Source organism: Papaver somniferum, chromosome 4 (genome assembly GCF_003573695.1).
Source record: "Papaver somniferum cultivar HN1 chromosome 4, ASM357369v1, whole genome shotgun sequence".
Taxonomy (NCBI): Eukaryota; Viridiplantae; Streptophyta; class Magnoliopsida; order Ranunculales; family Papaveraceae; genus Papaver; species Papaver somniferum.
In genome coordinates this window covers 2,508,949-2,532,730 of record NC_039361.1, presented here as the reverse complement: position 1 = coordinate 2,532,730, position 23,782 = coordinate 2,508,949, and the positions used below count along the sequence as shown (strand labels likewise).

Here is a 23,782-nt window from a genome sequence, read left to right as displayed (position 1 = left end):
ACATATGGGTGGATACCGAGTTTCTTAAAGTTGAACACAAAACAGATGTTAACTTATAAGGAGGGAATTGGTATGTCGGAGCAAACTAAAATAAAGAAATCAACAAGAAATAAGTCCCCGTATGTCTTCTCCCTTTTATTTTCCATATGCTACTAATTATGGAGCTGTTTTTCATTTGGTTGGCATTTGGCACATCCATTTTCCCGTAGTCTTTTTTTACTTAGTATAAGCATAAAAATGCCGTGACTTGATTTTTTTTGGGTAAGAGAGCAAGGAATTGTAAAATAAAATTAATAAATAATGCCAGTCAGGCAAATTTTTACTGAACTTTTTGCTTCTTTACACATGGGGAGCCTACCCCGTTCTCTTAGATCCTGGTTTTTATTTACGTGTGCAGTTTATCTTAAAATACATGACTGGTGGGGTATGATCGCTAGCTTACAAGTTTTTTTTTTTTTTTTGGACTCGTCTAACATCGAACTTACTTAAATCTTTGATTAAAAAATTATTAAATAACAAAGCTATTATTTTCTTTTAAATCCGATTAGTTATATGCTCAACAAGTCAAGTACAAAATGTTATCCAATTCAAATAATTATGAGTTGAATGCATAAGCCGAAACCGACCAAGTTAGGCACAAAAACAAATAAATAAATAAAAGTCAAATGCATATTTGACTAAGTCGAGTCAAAATCCACGTCCGTTTCAAATCTCAAGACAGATTCAAACAAACACTAAATTGTTGCTCGTTACAAATGATCAAAGTTACAAGATTCGAACCTTATTTACATTAAAAAAATCTAAAAACTGTTTTCACATGACTGTTATTAGGATACCAGTTTATTAAGGAGGTTATCCACATTAACAATCCTAATGTCTTCCGCCATTGGTTTAGTTGGAGTGCATTTAGCTCGACGCGTGCACAAATGAGAGCCTTGGTAGATCTTATCACGACTCTAAACCTTAACCGTGACCGACCGCGACAGAATAACTAACTAGATATCCAAGAAATGCCCATCAAGAAATCGATAAATCTCTTGAGCAATTACGAGCCACATAATTGTCTATTAATTCCCATAGCAGGGACATAATTGTCATAGCCCATCATAATGACCACCATCACCTCATTGACCTCAGTTAATCAGAGTTCCCCATTTTTTCTCCGATCTTCACAAAACCGATTTCCACTCCCATTCCCATCTTCATACAAGGGTTTAAGAAACAGTACCAGATTTCCATCATCTTCAATCGAATTTGTGGGTAAAATTTACAGGGCAATGCCGTTGAACTGCTCTAAAGAAGTAGATAACGGAGCACTAAGTTCCTTTAAACTCAACGAATCTACTTTTTTAGCTTCTTTGATGCCGAAGAAAGAAATCGGTGCTGACCGATTCATTGAATCTAACCCTAATTTTGATGGTCGCGGTGCTCTCATTGCTATCTTTGGTAATCAATTGAACTTGAACTTGTTTGTTAAGTAGAATTTTTGGTGGATTTTGAGATGATGATTTCGATTTTGATTTTTTTTGCAGATTCTGGTGTTGATCCAGCTGCGGCTGGTTTACAAGTTACTACAGATGGGAAACCGAAGATTCTAGATGTTCTTGATTGGTATTATAAGTTTTGAAGTGATTACTGATGAGTTTGATTTTTGTTATTTTCTTCTTGATTTGTTTGCTTATGATTTTTGTTTTGTGTGTGTGCAGTACAGGGAGTGGTGATGTTGATACCTCGAAAGTGGTTAAAGCTGATGAAGATGGTGTTATTATGGGAGCTTCAGGTTTGTAAAGACTTATGTTGGTTGAATTGTTGTTATTAAGCATAATTCTGTGAACTTGGATGTGGTTGAAAATTGCAGTCTATGGAAATGTTTGCTCTTAGGTTATATTTGGAGTTGGTAGGTAAACCTGTTAGATGTGTCTGAAAAGTTGCTTCCATCTTTACGAGTTAACAATTAGCAATGCGTCTGTCTTATTGATTTGAAACTTAAGAGTTATTCTCATTTTTCTGAGTTAGGGTGATCAGTATTCTGGTAACGTAAATGAAGTGTTTAGTTAATATGATACCCTTGCATATAAGGGTTAGGTTTAGGACAGTAGACATTTCTCTGCGATTTGAAATCATGTATTGATCCCTACGTTAATTAGCTATTTCTAGACATATAAAGCTACTGTTGCAGTTTTCTTAATCTGTTTATTTATTCAGTTTGTATTTCTTAAGTTTACTCCTTTTTTTTAGTTTAACAATAAAGAAACAAAATCTCGTCTAATGTCTTTGATGTGTTACCTTGTTTTTTTTTCTTCATATTGGGCTAATATGTGTTTCTGGATTTTATTTTTATCGGATAGTAGTATGCCTTTAGAACAGAAGTTGCTGCTTTACATGTATGTCCATGTTTCTGATTTTATCCAAATACAGGAGCACCTTTGGTTGTTAATTCTTCATGGAAGAATCCTACTGGGGACTGGCATGTTGGTTATAAAATGGTTTATGAGCTTTTCACGGATACTTTGACTTCTCGGTTGAAGGTAAGCATTCCCTTGTAAATTACTAGTTATGTGTCGTGCCAACGGCACAGCGAGTTTATTATTCCTGGAAATGTACCCCGATGGTACCGTAAGTTTGTCATTTCCTGTGTCTGGAGATGTCATACGTAAACTGTGAACCTGTGAGATATTGGGTATTCATAGAACTTACAAAAAGCAATAGAGTTGAAATTTGAGACCTTAGAAAGTGGGCAAGTTATTATGATATGGAGTTACAAATGAAGGTTAGATTTTAGAAAGTTTTGATTAGGAAAGAGTTTAGAAACTTTTGATCTGTCAAATGTATCTGAGAACCAATGCAAAAAAGACGTTCATGTTTTACTATATGGTCAATTTCTATCTTGAATGTTGGACTTACTTTGCATCTATATAATAACTTCTTATGGATGTGCTCTAACCATCTCAATCACACATTTTTGGCGGAATCTAATCATCTGGAAAACCTGTTCGTTTGGCAGAAAGAAAGGAAGAAGAAATGGGATGAGAAGAACCAGGAAGCAATTGCTGAAGCTGTAAAGCAACTCCAAGAATTTGACCAGGTTTTTCTTTATATATGGAACTCTCTTTAATTTTTGTTTCTGTAAGAACCTGTCTGAAACATACATCAACTCAAATCTCCAAAATTCATATCAAGTTTGATACCTCCATAAACTACCATCCTCTTCCCCTTTGCCATTGTTTTTGTTAACTCTCAAATATTAGCTTTTGAAAAGAGATGTGCACCTCTTACAGTGTGAATTATTTGAAGGACATTCAAATTTGTAAATTTACCCAGATTCCTTGATAATAACTACGGTAAGCGGATTGAGCACACCATTTTGTGGAAAAGAAAGCAATCACCTCAATCAATAACCTGCTAAAATACACACTTATCAGTTGGATAATCATTTGTGGTTAGTTATAGTGGAGGACACCATCTTAAAATAAATACCTATCCTGTAGTCAGAATACTAGCAGTTGTGGGGATACTCATACATCCGTCTCTTTGTCACAAAGATATTTTCATGCACCCAAAGCTGTAGCTGAGTAAGTTCTCTTTTCCTATGCGTGATTTCTTGTCTGCAGAAGTATGTTAAAGTGGAGGACATCAACTTGAAAAGAACTCACGACGACCTTCAAAATAAAGTTGATTATCTCCGTAAACAAGGCGATGTGAGTGATTATCCTATCAGTTTAAAGTTAGATTTACCATTTAATATGTATTTAGCATTAAGTTAATGTTTCTTTTCAGAGCTATGATGATAGGGGACCAGTTATTGACGCTGTTGTGTGGAATGATGGTGATGTATGGAGGGTGGCTCTAGACACCCAGAGCCTTGAGGATGACCAGGAGCTTGGAAAACTAGCAAATTTTTCTCCTCTAACAAATTACAGGTCTGTATTCTGAGTGTGCTTATTTTGTTGGAAAAATTGTCAATAGTTTGTATCCTGATGTTGAAATAGAGAGGTATATATATTTCATTTAGTATAATAACAAGTGAATCTCACGAACATGTGTTGGATATTGGCTAGATTTTAGGAAACATCAGTGTGATTTCTTAAATCGGTTTTGACTGATTTTTAGAATTATGTTTAGACTTCTAACTAAACAAGGGTTTCCTATCTTAGTTAGTTTAGGTTTCCTAGATTAGAGTAAAGCTTGGTTTCCTAATCGAAGCATTGTAAGCCTATAAATAAAGGCATAACCTTTAGGTTATAGGCATCTACATCATCTACATCAATATTGTCTAAACCCTTAGGTTGTAGACATCTCCTTACAAAGAAAAGAAGTAATCTCTTCATTAGAGAGATGTAGATCCTTTCATAGCTCTAGGGCTGGGAGAGTTGAAGGTGAGTTGAGAATGTGAAGAAGAAGAAGGGGTGTTGAGTGTCATGTGCATTGTGTATTCTCTGATATATGAAGTAAGTGAATTTCTGCCCGTGGACGTAGGCACATTGCCGAACCACGTAAATCTCTGTGTCTTGTGTGTTCTATGTCCATTAGCTTCCGTTGATTGTGTAGTTTTTCGTTTCTGATGCCAGATGCTGTGAAGCCTTGAGGAAAGATATGAACCTCTCGGCACAACAAACTGGTATCAGAGCTTAGGTCTAGGTTCTTGAAATCTAGGGTATACCAGAGCTTAGGTCTAGGTTCTTGAAATCTAGGGTTTGCTCGTTTGAATTGGGTCAGAAACGATATGTGAAGATATCAAAGAAGATGTCAAATTTGAAGAAGAACACAAAGACAAGGTGACGTTTTTTAACTGAAATTTGTGGTAAAAGAATCGTGATAGTTCTGAAAACTTGTGGTGAAGATTGGTGTCAGTTTTAGAACTATGGTGCAAAGTGGTAACAGTTTCGTTAGAAAACGTGGGAGGATTTATGGAAGAAGACATACTTGGAGATTGAAGTAAAAGCATAGAAGAAGATGCATCAATAGGCATGTTGTAGAATCAAGTTATGTCGATTTGAAATCAGAGTTACTTTGGAATTCAGAAAATCATTGTATAGCCTCATGTGATGAATCTTGGAGACAAGGTCGTTTGAATTGCATCAAGGTGAAGAGGTGGATTTTTTTCTAATTTGACAAGCACCGTTTGAAGTATCAATTACTCATAAACGAATGTATTTGAAGTGTTTCACATTTGTTGATTGTTGATTGTTGATTGATACACTTTTGAAGTTGAAGCCCTACATGAAAGAAGGATTCGACGTTGGTATACTTCTTGAGGCTTAAACCCTGTGTATTTTGCATAGCTTCAGGTGAGTAATTTCATAACCTTATTAACTAGTTTGATAAAGGTGTTTGGTTGTTTTTTGTTCTTTACCTCGTTTGTTTGAGACTTTTGTGGACTATTTGGGAACTCCTTGTTGGTTTTCCGTTTGAATGTGCTTGTTTTGCAAGCCAAGTTGCAAGGAAACAAGAGAATCATGTTTGAAGTACAAGTTGAATGGTTTGTACGTTGGAAGAGGTAAAGATGCAAAAATTGAATTCGTAAAAGATCCTTAGAATTGTTCGAAGTACCAAGAGGAACAATTGTGAATGTTACCGGTTGTCATTAGTTTGATCATGTTGTCCTTGACGTAGTCAAAGGAATTGAAGAAATTAAAACTCAAGTTTGCCTCAGTTGCATGGTGTAGCGAGGATTGCAGAAACCTATTAGTTGGTTTCATGTGAGAATTATTGATCGTTTGAATGTATTAGTGTTGCGAGGGCACTAGTGGAAGGTTGATAAATTCTAGGTGAAGAGTTTAATTTCATGAAGAAGTGCTTGAAGCTGGTAGCTATAAGCATATTGCATGCATTGTTAATGATCGATTGAGGACGCGGTAATAGATTTCCTATATGGAGATATTGTGTGTGGTGGAGCTGTAGTTTCTTGTTCTGTTTTGAAGAGAAGCGATTGAAGATGAAGTCGACACAATTTTTGGCATATACACCTTGGGTATATGATTGAAGAAGGGTTTATTTGGATGTGTTGAGTGAGTAATTTACCCGAAGAGTAAACGTACGAGGATTGAATTTCTGCAAGCTTTTGTTGTTTACACACATTGTAGGAGCAGAGTTTCTCGTACCGTTGAACACCGCAAATATGAGAATTAAGGTGTTTACCTTTTGAAGTCATCAAGTTGAAGAAGTGCAAGACCGTGGTGAAAAAAAAAACAGATTGATTATATGGATATGTTCCGTTTTTGAGGTGAAAACTCGGTTGCAAGGAACAAGGTACCATTGTAGCACTTCACAATCGTAAGGTACAATACTACATGTGAAGTATATGGTTAAGCGAAGAAATCGCAAGTTATTTGAAGAATGCGGTATGTGAATTGAATTGAATTGCCTTTTGTGGTGCATTGGAAAACAAGGAAAGAAGTTTCAAGTTCAGACGTGAACGTTGATAAACGCAAATCTAATAATATGTGGAAATTTCGAGTGTTTGAATGCTTTTATCATAGGTATTCTTTAGAGAATGGTTTTCTGACTTTTAAGAGTTGGAGTTTGAAGTTGTAGATGTTAAGCATTCAATTGAAGTACTTAGCTGTAACTCGAGAAGCTTGAAGTTGTTCGGTGTGTACCGAAGTTTGAAGAAGAATCTGAAATTATTAGATCCATTTGACTCCGTGGGGTTTAAAGTTGTTTAAACGGTGGAGTGTTGAAAAAGTTTTTCCAATGCAGTTGCAGTGATGAAAGGATTGAAGAATGGAAATCCGTATTGCTGAATATGGAAGTAAAAGTGTTAGATAGTGCACAATCTAATACAGTTGAAGACTACTTCATGCAATTAAGGCATGAAGTTGAAGAAAGCAGAATCATGCAGTTTAGGATTTTGCGAACATTTTGTGAAGGTGGAGAAAGAATTAAGCTTAGAGGAGAAATTTCCAGTTTTTGAAGATATGAAAATATCATAAATATCACCACATATGGGATACTGGAATGTGTTTACACAGATGTTTGGGAACTTGCAAAGGCTGCATCTTTGCAAGGTATGAATTATTTCATCTTTTAAAGAAAACTTCGTGGGTATGGGGGTACACCATACATTTGCATGTGATGAAATATTGAACTCCGCATTGAAAGAGGAAGTGTTGGAATTTGAAGAAGTAGGATGGAGAAAGAGCTCAAATTTGACAAGTGAAGTGGTGAGTTGAAGTCAAAGACTATATCCTACATGTTGAAGCAAATGTGCAAAGAATTGAATTTTGCAAGTTTGAAGAATATGTGCATGTGAAAATCTATGAAGCTGAAGACGCGTCAAGAATTCATAGATAATTGGATTTGCTGAGAAATTAGCAAAGTAGCAAAAGAAGTGGTGGAATTCGGTTAAGGCCTTCCTGGACCAAATCATGTCTTTTGAGTTTGCTACACCATTCAGGTGTATTGGTGTCTTTAGACACAGTTGCAGCCCTGTTATGAGATCGAATTTGTGAAGCACATGTTGAAGCACATTGCATCTTAAAATGAATTTGAAACATCATTTGGTGTGTTGGTGTCGGTGGACACATTTGAACCTTAGAGAAGCATTTTGGATATTGTACTAGTGCAACAACGTCTTCGGATGAATGAAAAATTGAAGCCCATTTGTGGGAGTGCATCATCTTTAGGATGATTGAAGTATGAAAGCATCATTAAATGATTGGAGAATTGAAGCCCTATGAGGGATTGAAACATCTTCGGATGGGTGGCACCTACGGGTGAGTGAAGTATTGAAGTCCTTTTATGGAAGTGAAATATCTCCGGATGGTTGACACCTATGGGTGATTGAAGTCCTTTAGTGGAATTGAAGCATCTACGGATGATTGGCACCTCTGGGTGATTGAAGGCAGTAGAATACAAAGGCGTGGAAGGTGAATGTCGAGATTTCATGCCAAGGTGGAGAAATCGGAGAATAGTGAAGTTCAAATTGTCCTAGAAATCTTGCCAAGGTGGAGAATTGTTGGATATTAGCTAGATTTTAGGAAACATCAGTGTGATTTCTTAAATCGGTTTTGACTGAGTTTTAGAATTATGTTTAGACTTCTATCTAAACAAGGGTTTCCTATCTTAGCTAGTTTAGGTTTCCTAGATTAGAGTAAAGCTTGGTTTCCTAATCGAAGCATTGTAAGCCTATAAATAAAGGCATAACCTTTAGGTTATAGGCATCTACATCATCTACATCAATATTGTCTAAACCCTTAGTAGACATCTCCTCACAAAGAAAAGAAGTAATCTCTTCATTAGAGAGATGTAGATCCTCTCATAGCTCTAGGGCTGAGAGAGTTGAAGGTGAGTTGAGAATGTGAAGAAGAAGAAGGGGTGTTCGTGTGATGTGCATTGTGTATTCTCTGATCTATGAAGTAAGTGAATTTCTGCCCGTGGACGTAGGCACATTGCCGAACCACGTAAATCTCTGTGTCTTGTGTGTTCTATATGCATTAGTTTCCGTTGATTGTGTAGTTTTTCGTTTCTGATGTCAGATCCTGTGAAGCCTTGAGGAATGATATGAACCTCTCGGCACAACAACATGCTAGCTAATATGCCAAATCATTTTAGTCCTCCCACGCACTTGTTAAGGAAGAAGGTGGGATCATAGCTGTTCTGTGACAGCAACTCTCCCAAACTAATATTTTATTTTATAAATAATCATCGCAGTCGCAGTAGAGGTTTACAGAATCTACGGGAACCTTTCTTTATAACTCAGAAGAGTAGATTTAGCCATATGTGAATCTGAACTATTATGTTTACACTTTCACAAGTAAAGACTCACTTAATCATTTCGTCAAGGAAAATTGATGTTGAAAATCCTTCATTTTATGGTGTACTAGATGGCTAAGCCTTTTAATAAATCAGTGCATGGCGTCATCTTTTGTTAGTCAAGGTGTACTTGAAAATGCTTATATTCAATCCTAGTCACTTGAAGGAGCACTCCTAGTGTTAAATGTAGTTTTCCTTGGGATCCTCATCATCCGAGGGCGGATTCTTATAAAGACTTTAGCTAATTGCTGAATAATTGACAAAGATGTAACTAAAGTGGTTACGTAAATGCGGAAGCCGTAACTTTTTTGAAAGTAGAAATTAACCATCTAATCTCTCCTAGTCCTTAACCTGCTGACTTTAGCAAACTCTCTCACTATCTAAATGCCAGGTATTTTTGAGTATCTGAATGTATATTTTATTCATACAGGACAGAACGAAAATATGGTATATTTAGCAAGCTGGATGCGTGCTCATTTGTCACCAATGTATACGATGAAGGAAAGATCTTAAGTATAGTAACTGATTGTTCCCCTCATGGCACTCATGTTGCTGGCATTGCAACTGCTTTCCACCCCAACGTAATGTGAATCTTTTTCTTTTGAGCTGAAGTTACTCCTTTGCTGCACAGTAACCATCTTACAATTGTCTACTGAATTGTTTCCTTTGATCCGTACAGGAACCTTTGCTGAACGGAGTAGCGCCAGGAGCACAACTGATATCTTGTAAAATTGGTGATGCACGGTTAGGTTCTATGGAAACCGGAACTGGCTTAAGTCGAGCTCTGATAGCTGCAGTGGAGGTGAGTTTAAATGCATAATACTTGACACTTAGTTTGATGTTGCTGTAGTTTTTGAAAAATGACTCTTCTGCTCTGCTGTGTTCTGTGGTCCGAGCCTGCCGAGTTTAAAGAGCAGGCTCTGACAACTTCCTTTTTCAAGTGCTAATTGAAACAGCTTCTAAACGCCCTTTGAAAAGCAACCACCTCGTAGCTCATAAAAGTTGACCAAAAAGGATGTGTTTTTCAAGAAAGGCACTTGCAGAATAGTTCACCGAAGACTGGTAGTCATTAGTCTAAACTTTTCTGACATCTAGCTTATTCTGAAGAGCTCTTTAACATATATAATCAGAAGGTTTATTATAAGTGTTAATTGCCTTAACCTGTCTATTAGTTCCATGATTTCAATTTTCTATACCTGTCTAAGAAAATGTACCATTATACGTAGTTCAGATAATTCATATTAGCTAATATGTTCCACAAATGTCACTGATCTGGAGCTAGTATTTGATCTTTAGGTGTTAATCCAAACTAGCAGAATGATGCTAAGACATAATTCTTCAGCTACTATTTTTTATTCTGAGACGGTACGTACCGGAAGTAGTTTAAAACTTGTTTGATAACTACTTTAGAGCTCAAACTATGCCTTTATTATATGCAATGCTGTTAAAGCAATATTTATCTGAACAGTGGAGGGGCTAAAATAATTGATGAAAGCCATATCTGTCAGAACTTGGATGTCTTTTCTTTCATTTGGATGTTAGCTCTCCAGCTATGTGTTACTTGGGATGTAAGAGGAGATAAAAGAACCATATGGGTGCTTCTTGTTCTTTTTGGCTAGTGAAGAAAATTTTAAGTGGTACTTAATATTTAATTCTTACTGATCGAAATGCATTCTGATGTGGTGTCATGGTATGCACATTCCGGAGTCTCTGAATTAGGCAGTCATGTGTTGGTAATCACATGTGTATGTACAGATTCATTGATCAAGCTTAAAAGCTAACTAATTTGATTTTTTTGCCTCATTCTGTTCAATCTATTACTTTTGTACAGGATCATTATGAGTTACACATTTTGTTCAATCAAAGGTAACACGAGTGAGTTAATCAAAGAGAAGCAGATACATATTGTCTCTTAATGTTCACTTGATAGATTTTCTTTTTCCCAAAAGCATAACTATTAGACTTGGCTTGTTTTTTGTGTGTTGGAGTTCTCTTCTCAAGTCAGAACAGAATAGAATTACACTGGAATATATGGAACCTTGTAAGTTTTAGTGTTACAAAACGTGTAGAAGACCATGAAATGAAATGAGAGTGTACCCAAACTTTTTGGCAAAGGCTTGAGACACTGGCTTAAATATAAGAAAGAGAACTCCATCAGAGGAATTCAACATATCTCCTAATGCAGTGCTGTGGGCTAAAATAGTGCATATAGCTCACTGATCACGGTAAAATGGCCTATAAGTTGGTTTCACACGCTCAAATTAAGTATGTTGCGCTCCTCCAAAAAAGTTATACTGTGCTGTTTTGTTGTCTTGGTTTATAAATTTAAAGTTGCGAATGTTTTTATTGTGTGTTTTTCCTTAAACTTTCATTTTTCGTTTCCCTTAAACTTGTATCACCTATGAGTCATATTGCTGGTTCATAAATTCATTGGACATAATGGTTCAATGTACCGCCACGTTTGTCTATGCCTGGGTTCTACCTTTTCTTGTGTGTTATCAAATATGTCCTATTCTTAAGTTTTTGTTATTATGGTGATTTTTTTGTATGAATAAATACTGATTTTCTGCATGGCTTCTGACACTCATTTCTTGAGCATACCACAACAAGAGAGGCCCCAAATGGTAGTTTCGGTAAATTGGTGTCAACAGCCTTTTGGTCATGACTAATGTAACATGTTATATTCACAGCACAAATGTGATCTGATCAACATGAGTTATGGAGAGGATACACTGTTACCAGATTATGGGCGCTTTATTGACCTTGTAAATGAGGTATTACATCCTTATTGTGCAGCTGACCATCTTCCATTTGATTGCTATATTTTCCTGTCTTTTATATTTTCTTTTCTTTTATCTTCTTTATCCTTCTATACTTCGATCTGTTTCATATTCCTGTTGTTAATTATGATAGCTGATTGGTTATTTTAGGCTGTCAACAAACATCGACTGATATTTATCAGCAGTGCTGGTAATAGTGGACCTGCCTTGAACACTGTCGGTGCACCAGGTGGTACTACTTCAAGCATAATTGGTGTTGGTGCATATGTCTCTCCTGCCATGGCCGCCGGGGCTCATTGTGTAGTTGAACCTCCAGCTGAAGGACTTGAATACACCTGGTACATTGTTTTAATCTTCTTATCTTAATTTATCTGAAGTTGCTTTAAAGAGGAGGTGCCTAAACTTACTCTGAAGAGGCAATCCGATTACTGGTATTTTGCATTTTGAACCTCTACCCTTGTGGACTGGGATATCCACAGGTCTAGCAGAGGCCCTACAGCTGACGGTGATCTTGGTGTATGTATAAGTGCTCCTGGTGGGGCAGTAGCTCCTGTCCCTACTTGGACTCTTCAACGCCGCATGCTTATGAATGGAACTTCCATGGCTTCACCATCTGCTTGTGGAGGAGTCGCGTTATTGATCAGTGCAATGAAGGTCTCCTTTTGATATACCGTCTTCGTTGTTTGTACTGTTATTCTTTTGTCTGTGTAGATATTATCATGATTCTGTAGTAAACATCTTACTACTTATGGTGCAGGCTGAAGGTATTACTGTGAGTCCATACACTGTGCGAAGGGCACTTGAAAATACCGCCAATTCTGTAGGTGGTCATCCAGAAGATAAATTATCTACCGGACAAGGGCTAATGCAAGTTGACAAGTAAGTTTTCGATCTTTTACTGCAGCAATTGATTTCTTTTTCCACTTCTAGGATATATAGATAATGTGAAACCTTCAATTTGATCAAACATTGATTATTTCATCTCATGACAGGGCTCTTGAGTATATTCAACAGTCTAGGAACACTCCATGTGTTCGGTATCAAATAACAATCAACCAGTCTGGCAAAACAAGTAAGCAATTGCAAGTTCTCCATCATAAAATAGAAGTCCAAGTCATTAATTAGCTGCATAACATGTTCAGCGCGGTGTAAGTTGTTTATAATGATGTTTATGCACTGATTATGCTAGCTATACAAAGGATTTATATGAGCTGCAGAACATGTCAATAGTAGGGTAAAATCTGTTTTCAGCATATGGTTATTAATATCATGTTTAGGTCTAAAGAGCTGAATTTCTGACACTAGTAACTAAATTACTAATAAAAACTATTAAAAGAGCCTATTCTGCTTCAATGTGAATCTCCATCTTCTACATTGCCGTGATAAGAAAAAAGACTTATACCATTGATTTAGTGAAGCTCTTATAGATAACATCAGCCATCAGGTTAGACTCTTTTATTCTAAATTAGCTTTCCAGTACATCCTACATTCTACTTTTAGCACAATGTGAATCTAGGGAGGTTTCACTTTATATTTCAAAATTACTGTCAGAATTGTCGAACCGAGTTACTAGCTTTATATGACTCTCTAGATTCAGATCCTTCGTGATAGAGAGCTAGGACAGAAAGATTTGATGTGAACACATTGTTAATTTGTATTCCACTTGCAATCTATTTCGTTATTAGGTTGAAAAACTGCTCCCATATGCCTAGCTGTTCTTGCAATCTTTTTGACTTGCATCTTATTGTTACCGCAGTATGTAATTGAAGTGTTGAATTGGTTACTCAAGTCAATTTATTCTATCCTTTTGATTGCAGCACCTAAATCACGAGGCATTTATTTGAGGGAAGCTAGTGCTTGCCAAAAAGCTACCGAGGTGAGTAATTTGTAAATGAAATGCTATTGCTGTAAACTGTGCCAATCCAGCAAGGAACTTGTCATTTGAAGTGTTCTTATCAATATGAAATAGTGAGAGATCAAATACTGCATAAACTGCTTGAATAAATTGCTCCTCAGACCTTAGCAATTTTATATATAAGTGTTACATGTAGTAATGTAATGTTTCATTTAGCACATGGTTCCCAATCTACACATAATTAAGCTTTATAGTAATGTGATTTCAGTGTTGTATTTTATAGTAGCCACGAGAGCCATTTATTAGTCACTTAGAGCTTTTAACTTTAGTATTATGCTCGTTAATAACCACTCATCCTAGAACCAGATATAAGAGGAATTGAAGACTTTGGGCCGTTAGTAACTGTGAGCTTTGGGTGGGTTCCTCCTTAGGGATTATATTGGCATTAATGTATGAAGCATCGGTTGCTCGAGCCAGGATTACAGTCTACAGTTTCATAATTCATTTTTTGCGTAATGCAACCCTCTGTTTTTCTTTAGTTTTTTTGGTAAGAAGCTTAATTCTTCTCTTGACAGTGGACCGTTCAAGTGGAACCGATGTTTCATGAAGATGCAAGTAACTTGGAGCAGCTGGTTCCTTTTGAGGAGTGTCTACAGTTGCACACTACAGAAAATGATATTATCCAGGCTCCGGAGTATCTTCTTCTTACTAACAATGGGCGAACCTTCAAGTTAGTTTTCTAACTCCATTATTTCTTTACTTTCGGTTCATGGGTGAATTTCTAACTCTTTACTTGAGTTAATTCAGAGATCAGGTCAGTAGCATGCTGATCACAAAACCATATTTGCTTATCTCAAAGGTGTTATAAGTTATAACTATACTTCGATGAGCAATTGTTATATGGGATTTCTTGTCCAACCTGTTTTTTCTGTGCATTCATATATTGGTTATATGGGATTTCTTCGATGAGCAATTGTTATACGAGAACTCTTCCTCCATATATTGTTATGTTTAATGTTCTGTTATAAGGGACTATAATGCCTCTGAATGACAATGTAAAGCAGTTGAAAATTGTTTTTTTTTTTTTTGGAAAATGAATCAAAAATAATGGTAACCGGGTGTTGGAAAAGAATAAAGGTCCACTCTTGAACAATTCTAGAAAGTGTATCAGTTGCTAATTTTCCTTAGTTTTAAACATTTAGACTGAATCTTTATATGCATAATAATAGCATAACTTTGATGTACTTTCTGCAGATTTCCGGACCAAAAGAGATTTTTATTATTAAGATTATCTTCAGTAGTAAAGTATGATTGAATTGAATCATTCTTGTCTGGAGTGTATCCGATATGATGTCTCTCAGTTTCAGTTATTTAGGCTAAGCCATATGCATGAATTTTCAAATATATATCACCTTTGACCTCTTGTTTTACCTTTTCTCGAGTAATATTGAACGATTGATTTTAGTTACTCAATGTGAGTTCAATACATATGTTTGGTGCCTCGTATTAATAATTAGAAATCTTGCACTATATCACTTATAAAAGTGCGTCGGTTTTTTGTTACATTCTTCATTGGTAGTCTCCTGCTTCTTTGTACTATGTTCTTTTGGATATTCACACCTTACTCAAGTTTTTCCTTTGCAGCATTGTGGTTGATCCTACCAAACTGAAGGATGGTGTACATTATTTTGAACTCTATGGAGTAGATTGCAAAGCACCATCGCGTGGTCCTCTTTTCAGGGTTCCAATAACTATAACAAAGCCTATTGTTTTGACAGATAAAACTCCACTAGTTGCGTTTTCAGGGATGAGATTCGTTCCAGGTTTTTATTTACTTCTCTCGTGATATGCTCGGTATAGGTTATTTTGTCGCCTACTTAGTAAGTTTACTTCTTTAAATTGTTGTCAGGTGAAGTTCTTTTAAAAAATGTAGGTCCAAGACCAGAAAAAGACCATTTTCTTACCAAATCCTTACTGGGGACCCCTATCGAAAAAATTGCCTTATACCTCCATATAGGCAGGCTTCTCCATAGGGACCCTGGGACGAATTTTACTTCTCTATTCAAACGCTTCTTTTAGCTTGGGACATTGGTCCTTTGGATGATTTTATCTCTATTATACATAACACAAATGTGCAATGATGAAGCCTAGTTCACAAAAGTCTAATATCATATTAATTACCAACAACATTAATGAAGATAAAACTTTTTCTTCTCTCCTGCAAGTCTGCAAGGTTGTTTGCTGCCTAAATAAACTTTGCGCTACTCTTTGAGTAGGATGTATAATGCATTTTTATAGAAGCTGATTGGGTTGACTAGATCATATCGTTACTTTTTCTTTTTCTTGTAGTTTACTTTTTGTTGCTGTTTGAATAGGTCATATTGAGAGGAGATTTATTGAGGTACCACGTGGTGCTAATTGGGTTGAGGCGACGATGCGAACTTCAGGTTTTGATACTGCTAGGAGATTCTTTATTGACACTCTTCAGGTACATTGTGCATTAGTATCGGTCTCTAATTTGCATTAAAATGGACATATATTCACGTGCTAGTGTGTTGCAGATTTGCCCCCTCAAGAGACCTATGAAGTGGGAACGCGTGGAAACATTCTCATCTCCTTCTGCTAAAAGCTTTTCGTTCCCCGTGGAAGGTGGTCAGACAATGGAATTAGCTGTAGCTCAATTTTGGTCAAGTGGCATTGGAAGTCAAGAAATAACCATTGCTGACTTTGAGGTCATGTTTTATTGTCGTGGTAGCTCTGAGTTTCTTCACTGGTATTTGATGTTTTATTTGCTGATTCGGATGTTCTGGATTTTTACGAACCCAGATTGAATTCCATGGGATAAGCATCAACAAAGAAACTGTGGTTCTTGATGGAAGTGATGCACCTGTTAGAGTTGATGCCACGGCTCTATTGTCATGTGAAAAACTTGTACCTGCTGCTACTCTTAACAAGGTAAGTCCAGTTCCTCTATTTTTGTTTTTTACTTAAATACAAATACACACTTCACTGTCAGTTCAAATATTCTAGAATTTTGAATTATTAGTTACAATGTTTCCTTCTCTGTGTGCTCCATTTTGCAGATTAGGATCCCCTATCGTCCCTCTGAAGCTAAATTTTGCACTCTTCCTACAGATCGGGATAAGTTAGTTTCGGGCAAGCAAATCCTTGCACTAACATTAACGTGAGATTCGGCAACAGTATTGTGCCGTCTGTATCTTTTATCTACTAAATTACTACATAGCTTTAGAACCAGTCTGACACTTGATTTCTTTTGTCACTGGATCTGTAGTTACAAGTTCAAATTGGATGATGGAGCTGAAATAAAGCCTGTTGTACCTTTACTTAACGGTCGTGTATATGATAACAAATTCGAGTCGCAGTTTTATATGATATCAGATTCAAACAAGGTAATGGCAGATTACTAAGTCAATTTCCAGTTCTGGATATTCTTACTACTTGCATATTGATCTCTGTGTCTTTCTTACTCTTCTATTTCTATCCCATATTACTTTTTTGTGATAATTTTCCTTAACATAGTGGACAAAGCTGATGTCTGTCTCTTGATCTCTTCCATTACAGCGTGTCTATGCAACAGGCGATGTCTACCCAAAATCTGTAAAACTTCCTAAGGGTGATTACAACCTACAGCTATATTTAAGGTATGATCCCTTTTACTATGAAGCACTAAGTATATATGAATTTATGTACTCTGAATCACTGATAAAATATCAAGATTATCTTCAATATCAATATGTTGATTGCCAGTTCAGAAAGCCAGCTGTTTTACAGTTCATTGATCAGTTGAGAAGCTCATTTGCCAAAAAAGAAGCAAACAATCTGTTACTATTTCTAATTCATGTTTGAAGTTCATGACCACAGATTTCACAATATCAAGAATGCTAATAACAAACGCTATTTTTCTACAGATAAAACTTGGGTCTTACCTTTAGGTTTAACTCTACAAAAATTCTAAACAAACAACACAAAAAACAACCCAAAAACAACCCCTCACATTGGAGTGGGACCCACCCCTAAAAATGGGACCCCCTGCTAATCTTTTGGGGTGGGTCCCGTTCCAATGTGAGGGGTTGTTTTTTCTGTTGTTGGTTTAGAATCACTTTTAACTCTATGTACTATGTGGGGCCCACAAAAGTAAAAGTCCAATACAATGATAAATGGTTGTAATATATACCTTGTTTAGCGTGCAATAGTTACATTACAGTGATTGACACCCACAATAAAATCTGATCCTGATGGCTCTTTCCTTGTCATATAACTCAAATAGAACTGCAGGATAGTCTTACGGGAGACTGATTGGGCTTTCTCCCCATGTAGGCTGTGGCTCACTCTGCATTTCATCATTTTTAGTTCTGCATTGACTGATTGAGCTTAATTCATACTGTTACAGGCATGATAACGTACAATACTTAGAGAAGATGAAGCAGTTGGTCTTATTCATCGAGAAAAAACTGGAAGAAAAGGTATGTTCTCCTTAATTTTACTTCAAAGATGTGATTTCTCACTTTCCCGTTGAGAATCATGTTTTAGTCAGTAGAGGACTTGAAAGTTGGCCCAGAAGGCTGGAGATGGCATAAATGCATCTACTTGAAACAGTTCTATAGTGAGAACAGGCATCTACTCAGGTGTAGATCAAATTGTTATGTAAAGACCATGCATTTATCTGGCACTCCAGTGTAGATCAAATTGTTATGTAGAGTAGGGATTGGTGTCTGATGAACCCAATGTAAACCAATATTCAGAGTTCTATTGCAGTACCCAACTTTACCCTTAATCCCACTTGGAACTCCTATGTCAAAGAATATATCTGTTTTTACAGAGCTGCTCCTTTAATAGAATCAGATCTGAGGGAGTACTATGTGTAGAGTAAGAAGTCTTTGTGATCTTTAAGATAAATTTTTAATAGTCAACTGATTCCTTGATGCTTTAAATGTAGGACTTCATCCGCTTGAGTTTTTACTCTCAACCAGATGGTCCAGTGATGGGTAATGGTAGCTTTAAATCCTCAGATTTAGTACCTGGGTATGTTGCTTACCTAGGATATTTTTTGCTAACTTCGTGTGGTCTTCGTAATGCTTTGTTTTACAAGTTAGCATATACTTATGTATATCTATGTCCATCTCTTTTTAATAGGACACTTGAAGCATTTTATGTGGCCCCACCGACTAAGGACAAACTTCCAAAGGTAATCCATTTCGAAGGCTACTTCATTGTACTTTATTTTTGGAACATCCATATAATATGAGTTCTAAACATTTTCAATATGTTGCAGAACTGTCCAGCAGGATCTGTGTTGCTTGGAGCAATTTCATATAAAAAGCCATCTCCGAAGGGGAAGCAGATTGTATCATATGAAGTTTCATTTGTAGTTCCACCAACTAAGGTTGTAATTTCGCTTATTAAAAAAATAAATAAAATAGAAAGAGTAAAGGTTGTCGTATCATATCCACTTCTTTAGCTACTAACTGGGTCGGGTATAATTTAAGACTTCTAAAGTATATGTGGCAGACCTATTTGCATGGTAGTCTTTTTCTATTTCAAATACTAGATGACATCTTTTATTCATTTGTTTAATTTTTCTTGTTTAAGGTGGATGAGAAGCCAAAAGATTCTTCTCCAATGTGCACCAAGAGTGTGCTTGAGCGTCTAACAGAAGAGGTAATTAGCATGCTATTTTGACCATCGTTTGAGCATTATCGTATATTATCCTGTTTAAAAAAATTGAAATACTACGGACAGCCATTCAAACCTTCATCTGTAGTTCTGTGCTGGATTGATCATAATGTTGTAAGGCAAACATGCTTAGGAGTGGATTTGGGTAAAATGCTTCTGTTCTGTTTGGACTTTGAAATAGCTAGAATCTGATGATCATAGCAAGTCATCCCAGATCACAAGGGGTGTAAAATCCATAAGATAAATTTGAAACCTTTTTCAGTATCGGTTACCCCAATGGTTGATCTCTTAGGTTCAAATCTGTAAACTGCATGCTTGATGTACTTAAATTTTTTTATCTTACAGACACTGGGTCGCTTTGCAGTATTCACCGAGATATAACTATTTCAGTTCCTTGAATTTTTTTTTTGAAGTTCTCCTTACCACTCTGTAGGAATGACCTCCTTCATTTGTTGCTTTCACTAGAATCCTAAAACCTGATATTGCATGCTTTCTGGAAGATGCCTCATTTACTAGTGAAACAGATTTATACGTGAGTTTTGTGAACTCACATTGCTATCATTCTTCCTGCAATAGGTTCGTGATGCAAAGGTGAGCTTTTTGGGAAGTGTAAAACATGGGACTGAAGAAGAACGATGCCAGTGGAATGAGTTAACTGCAAGTCTCAAGGTAAAACTTATTGCTTTTGTTCTTTAGGACTAATTCAGCTGGTTAGATATTGCATAGTGGAACCTTCCAACAATGTAAAGCTCTATCAAACATTACTCTGTTAAAGTAATTCAGTTGATGGGAATTGGTACGATATATTGACATTTATGGGATCAATGATTGAGGGTGAAATTTGCAGGCCTCAAGTCCTCAATGACAACTGTTCTAAAAAAGAATTCAAATCTGTTTAATTGTACTGCCAGTAATTTCAACAGGATCTGTAATAGTAATTTTGTTTTTGCAGTCGGATTACCCAAATTACACTCCACTACTTTCTAAAATCATGGAGTGTTTGCTCTCTGAAAGTAAAGAAGATAAGATCGTCTACAATGAAGAGGTAATTTTTTGCTTGAAGAAGACTTAGAAATTCTGTGAAATGGCATGCTTGCCTCTAGAGCTGAATGTGGCTGACGAGGACTTTCTCAAACACAATACGTATTAAATGTGTCCAATGTTGTCATTACTACTTAACATAACTAATTTGGATACTCCATAAAAGTTTCTGCTAAAACACAAGTTTTCAATGTTTCAGCTAATAGATGCAGCAAATGAGGTTGTTGATAGTGTTGACAAAGATGAATTATTGAAGTTCTTTTCGGTGAACCATGATCCTGAAGATGACAAGGAAGTGGTGCACATCCCGTAGACTCATTCCTTTACTTCTTTTTTTGGGTCCATTTCTTTGGATTCTACTACTTACAGAGGAGTGTAACATCGTCTAAAATGACTGCAGGCAATGAAAAAGAAGATGGAAGCAACACGAGACCAGTTGGTAGAAGCTTTATACCAAAAAGGATTATCACTTTACGAGATCGACTCCCTCAAGGTGGAAATATCTTTCTTTTCTTAATGTTTTCTTCACCTCCTTGTATTCACATAATTTTAATTGTCTTCTGTCCTATCAGTTCAAAATGGTTTAAACTGCAAATGATAAGCCTATATTACCATTCGTTCATGTGTTATAAGTTTATAGCTCCTTTCTTTGTGTCTTCAAGTCATATTATCGAACTGTTGTAATGTGTCTTGAATACTAAAGTTCATAGTCTTAACTTAGTCTCAAAGCATTATGACTAAGAGAGGACGGAGGTCCAGTAATCTTATTCGTGCATAGTGAATTATATCAACGTCATTACTGTGGATGTAGGTCACATGACCCACATTAACTTAAACACTAGCTCTTACGGTATGAATGACTATCCACTTTATTAGGTATATTCAGGGCACCTTTCAATAGAGTGGTAGGCAGTCTTATCCTATAAAGCAATCGAACGTGATACTTCACTTCACCTGTACCCTTTGCTTTATGCTAAATTTTGTGTTTGATGATTTAGGAGAAATATTGTTTACGCATGTTTTTGTATCCTAAAGTTTCTAGCAGATGTGTGAAGCAAGAAATTTATATCCATTTTATGTCATCGAATTTATGAATTTTTTTTCTTCGAATCGGCTGAATTTGGGTGATTGAAACATAACAGGGTGGGAAGGTGGTAAAAAATGGATCTGCTACTGAAGGTTTTTATGTGGTGGATAAGTCAACAACGGAGTATGCTTCTGACTCCAGTGACAAACAGGAAGACTTGTTTGAAAAGAATTTCAAAGAATTGAAGAGATGGGTGGATGTAAAGCCCACATCCAAGTATGGCAAGCTCTTAGTGTTGCATGAAAGACGCCTCGGAAGGCTTGGGACAGCTTTGAAGGTAAACGATTCTTCCATATTATAAGATTATTATTGTGACCTGTTTTTTTTGTTTTTTGTTTTTCACTTGCATCTTGCCATTTTCTATTCAAAACAAAGTTATGAATATTTTCTTTCTTTCTTTTTAATCGGAGCAGGTGGTTAGTGAAGTGATTCAAAATGATGATAGTCCTCCAAAGAAGCAGCTGTATGACATGAAGATATCGTTGCTGGAAGAGATAGGATGGGAGCATCTGGCATCTTACGAGAAGCAGTGGATGCATATACGCTTCCCTCCCAGCTTGCCTCTGTTTTAGTTGAAGTCTGCTTTCAAATGGTTTTAGTTAAATTTCTTATGTTCTGAACACTAATTTCATTCCTACGAAACATAGAAATATAGAACTAATTTAATGTAAATGTTAGATTCTTATTAAGGTTAGCTTAAGTTTTCCTCTTAATGAAAGATTCGAGGAAGAATATACATTCTCGTGATTTGTATCCAAGGGTCAATTCAAAATTGAAAATTGGATTATGGAATTGCGAAGCATAATTTTTTTTAGTTGGATCAAAACTTCCAATTGAATGAGTATGAATAAAGGGTACTTTAATTTATTTATTTTTGAGAATAAGTGAAATATATTAACCAAACCAAAATAGGATACAACAAGAACAAAAGACAAATTGTTGTCAAGCTATCAGATTAGGACATGCCCTATTCTGAGATGTACAACAATCTATTGGCAGTACTACTACCTTCTTTTTGATTACTTAATTTATCTAAAATAAAAAAGGTACGCCGGAAACACCTCCTTCCAATTGCTAAAAATGGAGGATTTTTTGCCTTCGCCGCAGGCTTATCTGCCATAGAGCCGCAAGCTTATCAGCCACAGAGTTGCAAGATCCGTGGATGAATTTGAAACCCCAAAAGTTATTGCAGTCTTCTAAGAGTTGCACCGCTTCCTTCACCAATGTCCAGATCTGTGGATGAATTTGAAACCCCAAAAGTTATTGCAATCTTCTAAGATTTGCACCGCTTCCTTAACCAATGTCTGATTCCTCTAATCCATCTAAGTCACCCTTCCTTATATCTATAATCCTTTCAATGTCTGATTTCTCTAATCCATCAAAGTCACCCTAACTTATATCCTATAATCCTTTCGCAGTCTCCCTCCATCCAGAATTAAGATAAACTTTCCTCTCTGGCCCATCTAGCTTCTTGTAGAAGAGCTAGAGCTTCTGCTTTTTCTGCAATTGAAGCAATGAAAACGCCTGCCTTTGCTGCTCTCCCATTACCTGCATCATCTCGTAGCACCAGAATTAAGATAAACTTTCCTCTCTGGCCCATCTAGCTTCTTGTAGAAGAGCTAGAGCTTCTGCTTTTTCTGCAATTGAAGCAAAGAAAACGCCTTCCTTTGCTGTTCTCCCATTACCTGCATCATCTCTTAGGATTAGTCCAAAACCAGCATGAAATGTATCCGAGACCCAAGAAGCATCAAAGTTTAGCTTAAAATATTTAGTTTCAGGAGCTTTCCATGAGACAATAAGATTTAAATTATTAGGGTGACAGGCAGTTGGTTTAACTATGTTTTTCCCATTATAGTTCCAGTAATTAAGATGTCTCTGAATTATAATGGAAGTCTAAGGAAGAAGTATATTTCTCTTCAAAAATTCTATTACACCTCTCTTTCCATATAAACCAACATTTAGTGGCATTGATTTCAATTACTTTCTCGCCCTACAATTGCCACCATTTATAATGATCAAGGAAAGAGTTACTTACAGTGTCATACTATTAGAGCATAGCTCGGTTGAACGCAACAAGCGTTGGTATGTCAAGTTTGGTTGTCATATTTTAGTGAATCAAAACTCATTTTAAGAGTCGCTTGATTATGTACTACAGTCAACTTTGTATAGGTTAGCTTGAAAGTATTATGATTCACAAGTATTGCGAAGACTTGAAGAAGTGAAGAAATAAGAAGCTACAACGACAACATCATCCTTCCACTTGAGGTTAGTGATATTTGACTTGAACTGTTTCATTCCCTAACGTATCTTTCAAGTCGTGCATCTTGAAAACGAAACTGTGAAACATGAACACTCTAGATAGACATAGTATTAAGGAATAAAATATGAAGTTTATTTCTTAACCATTAAATTTTTCTAGATAAGACATCGATATAATCCTTTAAATGCTACCGTGATTATGTATGGTTATGAGGTGAGGATTTCATCCTAGCAAACAATGTTTTTACATGCGTTTTAAGGAAGTAAATTCATAAACTTGTTTATAAATCGAAAAGCAAATCGTCAGGCGTT

General features: G+C 36.3%; 1 protein-coding gene across 2 annotated transcripts; it reads left to right on the top strand.

Moving 5' to 3' along the window:
- The first annotated feature begins 1,091 nt into the window (after positions 1–1,091).
- Positions 1,092–22,082, top strand: LOC113274574 (tripeptidyl-peptidase 2-like). Of its 2 annotated transcripts, none has more exons than XM_026523960.1 (34): positions 1,092–1,446; positions 1,533–1,611; positions 1,707–1,780; positions 2,419–2,528; positions 3,005–3,085; positions 3,612–3,698; positions 3,778–3,920; positions 9,185–9,335; positions 9,434–9,556; positions 11,445–11,528; positions 11,685–11,872; positions 12,014–12,188; positions 12,292–12,413; positions 12,527–12,606; positions 13,352–13,410; positions 13,965–14,119; positions 15,034–15,212; positions 15,765–15,877; positions 15,951–16,121; positions 16,216–16,344; positions 16,473–16,573; positions 16,682–16,799; positions 16,972–17,051; positions 17,801–17,873; positions 18,347–18,432; positions 18,544–18,595; positions 18,683–18,793; positions 19,000–19,068; positions 19,660–19,752; positions 20,036–20,128; positions 20,324–20,419; positions 20,525–20,617; positions 21,267–21,488; positions 21,625–22,082. In XM_026523960.1, exons 1-34 carry the CDS (start codon positions 1,110–1,112, stop codon positions 21,781–21,783), a joined length of 4,086 nt encoding a protein of 1,361 aa, XP_026379745.1. In that variant the 5' UTR covers positions 1,092–1,109; the 3' UTR covers positions 21,784–22,082. The 2 variants fall into 2 exon arrangements, with proteins under 2 accessions (XP_026379745.1, XP_026379744.1); XM_026523959.1 differs by having other exon boundaries at positions 20,324–20,422.
- Positions 22,083–23,782: the final 1,700 nt, after the last annotated feature.

Excerpts from the sequence above, each read along its gene's own strand:
- LOC113274574 (XM_026523959.1), top strand. The coding sequence starts at position 1,110 with ATGACCACCATCACCTCATTGACCTCAGTTAATCAGAGTTCCCCATTT. Across the intron at positions 14,120-15,033 it reads AACAATGGGCGAACCTTCAA|CATTGTGGTTGATCCTACCA; the intron begins GTTAGTTTTCTA and ends TTTCCTTTGCAG. Across the intron at positions 16,345-16,472 it reads CTGCTGCTACTCTTAACAAG|ATTAGGATCCCCTATCGTCC; the intron begins GTAAGTCCAGTT and ends TCCATTTTGCAG.